Source organism: Meles meles, chromosome 20, assembly GCF_922984935.1.
Source record: "Meles meles chromosome 20, mMelMel3.1 paternal haplotype, whole genome shotgun sequence".
NCBI classification, from domain to species: domain Eukaryota; kingdom Metazoa; phylum Chordata; class Mammalia; order Carnivora; family Mustelidae; genus Meles; species Meles meles.
Genome location: NC_060085.1, coordinates 21,630,833 through 21,637,501, shown reverse-complemented (window position 1 = coordinate 21,637,501; position 6,669 = coordinate 21,630,833). Strand labels below are relative to the sequence as shown.

General features: G+C 59.1%; 1 protein-coding gene across 2 annotated transcripts; it reads right to left on the bottom strand.

Annotated features, from left to right (window-relative positions):
- Positions 1-969: 969 nt before the first annotated feature.
- On the bottom strand, positions 970-6,142 carry GLYCTK (glycerate kinase). Of its 2 annotated transcripts, none has more exons than XM_045991393.1 (5): positions 6,120-6,142; positions 3,652-4,067; positions 3,280-3,431; positions 2,485-2,660; positions 970-2,199 (listed from the first exon to the last, which is right to left on the bottom strand). In XM_045991393.1, the coding sequence occupies exons 2-5, from the start codon at positions 4,026-4,028 to the stop codon at positions 1,333-1,335; spliced, it is 1,572 nt and encodes a 523-aa protein (XP_045847349.1). In that variant the 5' UTR covers positions 4,029-4,067; positions 6,120-6,142; the 3' UTR covers positions 970-1,332. The 2 variants fall into 2 exon arrangements, with proteins under 2 accessions (XP_045847349.1, XP_045847348.1); XM_045991392.1 differs by lacking the exon at positions 6,120-6,142 and adding an exon at positions 4,273-4,335.
- Positions 6,143-6,669: the final 527 nt, after the last annotated feature.

The window sequence follows — 6,669 nt, the reverse complement described above, 5'->3', positions numbered from 1 at the left end:
GGGAGACACTTCCCAGGGGGAGGGCGTGCCAGCCCTGGCCCAGAGCCCCTCACACCCCTGGAGACGAGGGTATGGCCAGGGGGAGGGGACCAGCAGGAGCAGCCCCAGGCCTCGCTGTTCTCTATGGCTTTTTATTCCTATGTGATTTTACTGCTCACTCATATAGGGATTGGAGCCGTGGCGTACGGCGGGGGCGGCCAGCGGAGGGCTCGGATCCTGAGCAAGGGGGCCCAGAGAGAGGTAGGATGGCAGCCTTGCTCTCTCCTACCACAGGCTGCTAGCCTAACCAAGGGAAGCCTTCCTCTTGCTCTCTTCCCCCACTGACCTCTTCCCTAGCCAATGGGTTAACAGGGGGGCAGGTGGCTGCTGGACCCCCTCCATCCTCTGACCCACCATCTCAGCACTGGAGACCCCCACTGCAAGGCTGGCACCAGGAACTGCACCGTGTCCCAAAGCAGCAGCTACAGAAACCGGGACGTTCAGCTTGAGGAAATGGGCCTGACACAAGGAAACAAGGTCCAGAATCCTGCATGGCTCCGAACAGCTGCTGGACCCATGAAGGGCATCTCAACCAAAAGTGTGGCCTGTCCCTAAGGGCTGTCCAAACACAGAAGGTGAGATCAGCCCTAGTGGCTAGTGGCTCACACCCAGCAAGGTATGCGGCACAGCCTGGAGACTGTAATGTGGAGACCACAGGGGTCACAGGTGGACAGCTGACCTGTCTCTCTCAGACCCCACAGGCTGCAGGCCTTTGGCCTGTCCTCCCAGGGATCTCTGCTGGCCTACAATGAGTGTGTCAGAGGCCAAGCTCTACCTTCCTAAGCTCCTGTTTCAGGGAAACAATTGCCGAGTGTGCCCTGCAGAGAGGGGGATGGGGAACCCCTGTAGAGGCCCAGTGCTGGGGCTACAGCCTGACCCCATTTCCGGCAGCTCAGAGTCTTTGCTCTGAGGGAGAAGACACAGAGAACCCATGGTATGGCTCTGTTTATTTGCAGTCCTTCTCACTTCACCCCATAGAAAAGACACGCAAGAGCTCGGCAGAGGGGTTGCCTGCTGTTGGGGAGAAGACCAGGAATAGCCAACGGGCCAAGGGGCTCATCCCAATCTTCAGGGTTAGCTGCTGTCATGGCCAAGAGGAGGGAGAGAAGAGGGCCCCCATCTGCCAGTCTGGCTGGGGGAACGAGCACAGAACAGAGGCCCGGGGTCAACGGAGCAGCCACCGCCAAGGACAGAAGGGGCCCTCAGGCCTGGTTAGGTCTTGGGGACCAACCCTGGTCTGCCCTAGGTTGCTGCCCCGTATGTCTCCTCTGCACTCAACCATGATCCACGCCATCACCGTGGCCGCAGGAACAGGAGGTGGGCGTCCATGACGTTGGTCCCAGTCAGCCCTGTGTGCAGCAGGTGCACCCCACCGCGGAAGCAGCGGAAGAAGGTATGAGAGTCATTGCGGGATAGGAAGGCAGCCACGTCCAGGCCCTCAGCGGCAGCCTGGCTGGCAAGCTCAGGCACGACCCAGGCCCCAGCTGCCTCTGTGGGCCCATCCTGTCCATCGGTGCCACCACTCAAAAACAGCACCTCCAGAGGTCCCAGTGGTCGTTGCTCCAGCTCTGCTCCGACACGCAGAGCCAGTTCCTGGTTCCGGCCACCCTTTCCTGAGCCCTGCAACTGCACGGTGGGCTCACCACCAGCCAATAGGCAGACGGGGCCCCCGGCCCCCACCACAGCCTCCAGAGCCTCCTTGAGCTGCAAGTCTGGGAGCTGGAGCTCAGCTGCCAGCTCCCAGAGTTGTTGTTCCTCCTCCACGGAGGCCCCAGTCCCAGGCGGGGTGAGGTGGGCTCCGGCCACTCGGGTAAGCAACCCGTAGAACCGGGCCACGCTTTTCACGTCACCCTGTATGGCTGCGCTCAGCACCAGAGCCCGGTACCCCAGTGCCTCGGCCTGCCGCTGGGCCTCAGCCAGGGCCAGCGCATTTGAGCCAATGATCACGTTGAGCACGTGACCACAGCTATGCGGCCCATGAGGGTCAGAGTCAGACCGAGCCAACACGGTCTTCACGGAACGGGGCAGGGCAGCTCGAAGGCCGTAGTGATTGAGGATGTGCAGGCAGTCTTGCACGCTGTGGACGCTGGCCACAGTGGGGCCGCTGGCGATCACCTCCACCGGGTCCCCCACCACGTCTGACAAAATCAGGCTCACCACCTGGGGAAGGGTCGCAGAGGCAAGGCTCAGTCCCTCCGGTGCCTCACCCCACGGTCACTGAGGACAAGCTGCCACGTATTCTGACCCCTCTCCCGGGGGTCTGCAGAACATGTGGCCATCTGGACACCCCACTCCCATCCTCTCTGGCGCCCCTCCCAGCCAGCCCTGTGGACTCCCACACTGGGATCCTGCCAATTTGTACGCTGTTCCAGGCTTTTGTCTCCCTGGCACGTGGGTCTGGCTCTACCAGCCCAGGGCTGCCTAGGGAAGCAGGGACCCACACACCTGGGCAGGGTAGGCAGCCTGAGCCAGCCCCCCACCCTTGAGCTGGGACAAGGCCTTCCGTATGGTGTTCAGCTCCTGGATGTTGGCTCCACGGGCTGCCAGCAGCTTGGTGAGTGTCTGCTTTTCTTCCAGTGTCACAGGCGGAATAGGGGCAGGGAGCAAGGCTGAGCCCCCACCTGCAGAGACAGTGAAGAAATTGGGCAGAGGGGATAAGACTGCAAAGGAACCTCCCCACTTAAGGAAGCAGGCAAGCAGTACCCACATTAGGGAAGGGGCTAATGGAAAGCTGGGGTTAGGGTGACCCCGTGTGGACATGTAGGGAACGTGTATACAGTCACCACAACCTGGGCACCTGAGGCTGTGCTCTGCTTCGCAGCCCAGGTCCCAGCAGGCACCGGAAGAACGATTCCTTTAGCGCTTGAAATAGAGTAGACCAAGAGGAGACACTGAGACCAAGGACGGATTCCACAGGAGCTAGAGACCTGGGTTCTAGCCCCAGGTCACCCTGGCACAGATGGCAGCAACAGCAGGGAAAATTTACCCGTGACAGCCTGATTACATGCTCCCTATATTCCCTCCCATGGTCACCAAACAAAGTCAGTCAGGGGAGGACCCCATAGCTCCAGGGAGGCCAGGGCCTGCCCAGGGCCACCCAGAGATCAGCCATCTAGGCTCCTTACTGTCTCCCTTGCTCTGTGACCCTGGGGGCTCGGACCAACCATCTCTCACAGACCTGGTATTTGCAACCACCACCACCCCCCGCTACACTGTCCTGAGCCAATGTGGCACCCACACCTGAGATGAGTACAAGCAGGAGATCGTCAGCTGTGAGACCTTCTGCCAGCTGCCGGATGGCCAGTGCAGCCCGAAGTGCATCTCGGTCTGGCAAGTTGTCCTCTGCACCCTCAAATACCTGGACACGGCTGTGTGGCTTCAGCAGCATCTCCCTGAAGAGAGAGAGAAAACAGACAGCAAGAGATGAGGTGGGCTCCTTTCCTCCCACCTGATTTCTCAGCTGTACGGGTGAGGAAGGCCAACTGACACCCATCCCGGAGCCAGTCCAGACCCTGAACAAATGGGAGGCTGGTGAGGGAGGGAGGCCTGATCCAGCATTGGATTCCCCTCCCGGGGCACAGTGGGCAGAAGCCTCCCCCCAAGGCTCCTTACTGCTTGCCAGCACGCTCCATGGCAGCACGAATCCCCTTGGGCACGCTGATCACACCCTGCACGAGATGCTGGCCCAGGAGCTCCTCAGCTGCAGCGGCCATGCCCAGCACAGCCTTGCCAAAGCCCACCAGGTAGAGGTTTTGACGCAGTTGAAAGCTCCGATCCCGCACCTTCAGCAGCCCACTGCCAGGATCCAAGCTCAGTGCCCGGTGCAGCATGGGGCCTGGAAGCACGGCCCCCACAGTGCTCTCAAAGAGCTGCTGTGCCTGCTCTGCCAGGGCCATGCCACTGGCCAGCCGGACCACCGGGCTCCCCATGAGGAGTGGGCGTAAGGGGGCTCGGGCCACGCAGGGCAGAACCTGCAGGACCACAGCCATGCCCCACTGCTCTCAGCACCACCGGGCATCCATGGCTGCCTAGGGGGAAGAAAGCACCACTGAGGCTGCTGGAAGCAAGACCAGAGACAGACCACCCCCCCGCCAAAAGCCACCTCTCTGAGGGCTTGGGGCCGCTGGACCCCACAGGGGCTACTGCAGTGGGCCATCTGCCAGCCCAAGACTCTCTGAGGCCCTCAGCTGCCTGATCTCATGCCAGTTCTCAGAGCCCAAGCCTGCCACCTACCATAGCCTCCTCTTCTGCAGGCTATCCTCCGGCCCTCTGGCCACTCTGCCCTGAGTCCAAAGGTTCTGTTAGCTGAGCCCTCCCCCTGGGCCACCCGTTCTGGCCCGAGAGTTAATCATTCACAGAGGCAGCAATTCCTATCTCCGGCTCCTGCCCCACCCCTTTTCCACCCACTGTACTTCTGAGCTTTCATCTAGAGGCAACACCCCTTTCTGGGACCGCGTCCCAGCCTCTTTATCACTTCTGTTGCCAAGAGGCTGCTGGCTGTCCCACCAACTGACTGAGCCTTACGACCTGTGGCATGCTCTGTGTCACTGGCTCGCAGATCCGGGCTGGGAAGCCTGGGTAGGCTAGGTCTGTGCAGGGAGGCTGTAGGCTCAAAGGAGCACTGACAGGCAGGCTCAGAGCACATCCTCAGGACACACAGCCTGAGGAATCCCAGCGCTCCACGGCCAGTCTAGCAAAAGGTTCAGGTTCAAATGAGAAGTGGCAGCAAAGACTGGCTCATGCTGGAAACTTACAGAAGTCCCTAGACACCACACTGAGGCCGAGCCCAAGCCGCCGGGCAGAAAAGAGCACCCTTCCACCTACTTGGCTGGCCAGACCCAGCCCTGCCGAGAACACGCATTTCGCTCTAACAAGACAAGTCTTGGGTCATACAAACCACCCACCCACAGGAGTGAGAGCCGAGTGTCTGGAGCAGGAAAGGCCAGGCTCCTACAGCTGAGGCCAAATAGTCTTTTTCCCCACTGGGCAAGGTAAACGCCAAAGAAGCCTTGGGGTGAAGGTCAGGAGGCTGTAAACGAGTTCAGGGACAATGAAGCCCCAAAGAGGTCATCTCTAAAAAAGGCATCTACTTTAACAATGCCCCCTGTAAATGCTAGTGGCTAACTGCAGCTCCAGCTCCACAACGGTGACAGCTCCTGTTTTCATTGGGCCTCATGTGCAAAATGAGAGGTGGGATCAAAGACTCATGCTTCCCCCTTGACATCCTTGGCCTCTCTGAAGCTGCCCCGGTCAATACAGAAAGTCTGAACCCAAGACACTTTATCCCACACTCAAAAAACCTAACAACCTGTAGCCCTCAGCCATCTCGCCAGCATGGTTCTCACCTCTCCCATAAGACCAAATGCTGCCTGACTCCAGCCCTGAAAGGGAACACAGAGGACGCTGACTTGGGGACTCAGAAAATGGGCTCAGCTTTTGCCAGGGAGCCCCTGGGACTGGCCCATTGGGCTAGGAACCAAAAGCGGCTTAGAATCTAGCAACAACTTGACAGCCTGGGTGAACTTTGTACCTGTTTCCCAGATGGACACAAGCCTAGAGGACCCCAGCCTGGCCACGGTCTACCAGGGCCCAGGAGAGGATGGGGGGTGAGAATGGAGGGTCTTCAAGGGTTAAAACACAAGACGTCCAGTTAAATTTGAACTTCAAATAAACGAGAAATTTTTAATAATGTATGTTCCACACAATATTTGAGACATGCCTACACTAAATAATTATTGGTTGTTTATCTGAAATTTAAATTTCAGAGCTACTAACCAACCACTCTCCAGCCAGGAGAGCCTCCCAAACTAACTCTCAAGCAAGCACTCCAGAACCAAGTGCGGAAACCCCGCGAAGCCCCTCCTTGACTCCGCCCCGCCACCAAGTAGGGCTGGAGCCACTTCCGGCCTTCTCCAGCCTGCACGTGCCCCGGAAGTAACGTCACTCTCAGGTCTTTATAAGGGAAGTGGCTGCCGCGTGATGTCCGGTGGTGACCGCAGAAAGAAGTGCCCGCCGCCACCTAAGCCCGCCACTGCCCGGCCCATGGACTGCTTCCGTGGGTCTTCGCGCCGTGGACTTACCGCTCCACCGCTCCCGGCCGCAGTTTCCGGTACCGGGGCCCGGAAGTACTCACGGGTGGGCGGGGCGGAATCCGGAAGTGTGGTGGGAGAGGCGGGGTCGGGGTGCCGGCGGGAGCGGGACGCTGTGCGTTGGATAGAAGGAGTCGGGATTGGGGGATTGGCTCCGCCCTGACCTCTCGCAGACTTGGATGGAATACCCTTTTGGCCTCATTGCCTTGGTCTCTGCAGTGGGGGCAACAATCCCTGACTTATCGATTGCCTTAACCGTCCGCTGCTTTATCCCTTAGGAGCCCATCCGTCAGCATGTACATTGCTTGCTCCTGTTAGGTACCTGGCACAGGACTGAGCAAACGGGCTGAAAATTATTACTTCCCCACAACCCACCCCTTCTGGAGCCAGATTAAATCACCCTGGCACCGCTATAATCCCCCAACAATTTTGTGTTCGCCCCTCTCCCTCTTGGCCAGCCTAGTAACAGCTCGGACTCGGAAAGTTCAGTCCGTGATCCTTGAACACACAAGCTGTGTATAAACAACGAATGACCCTGGGC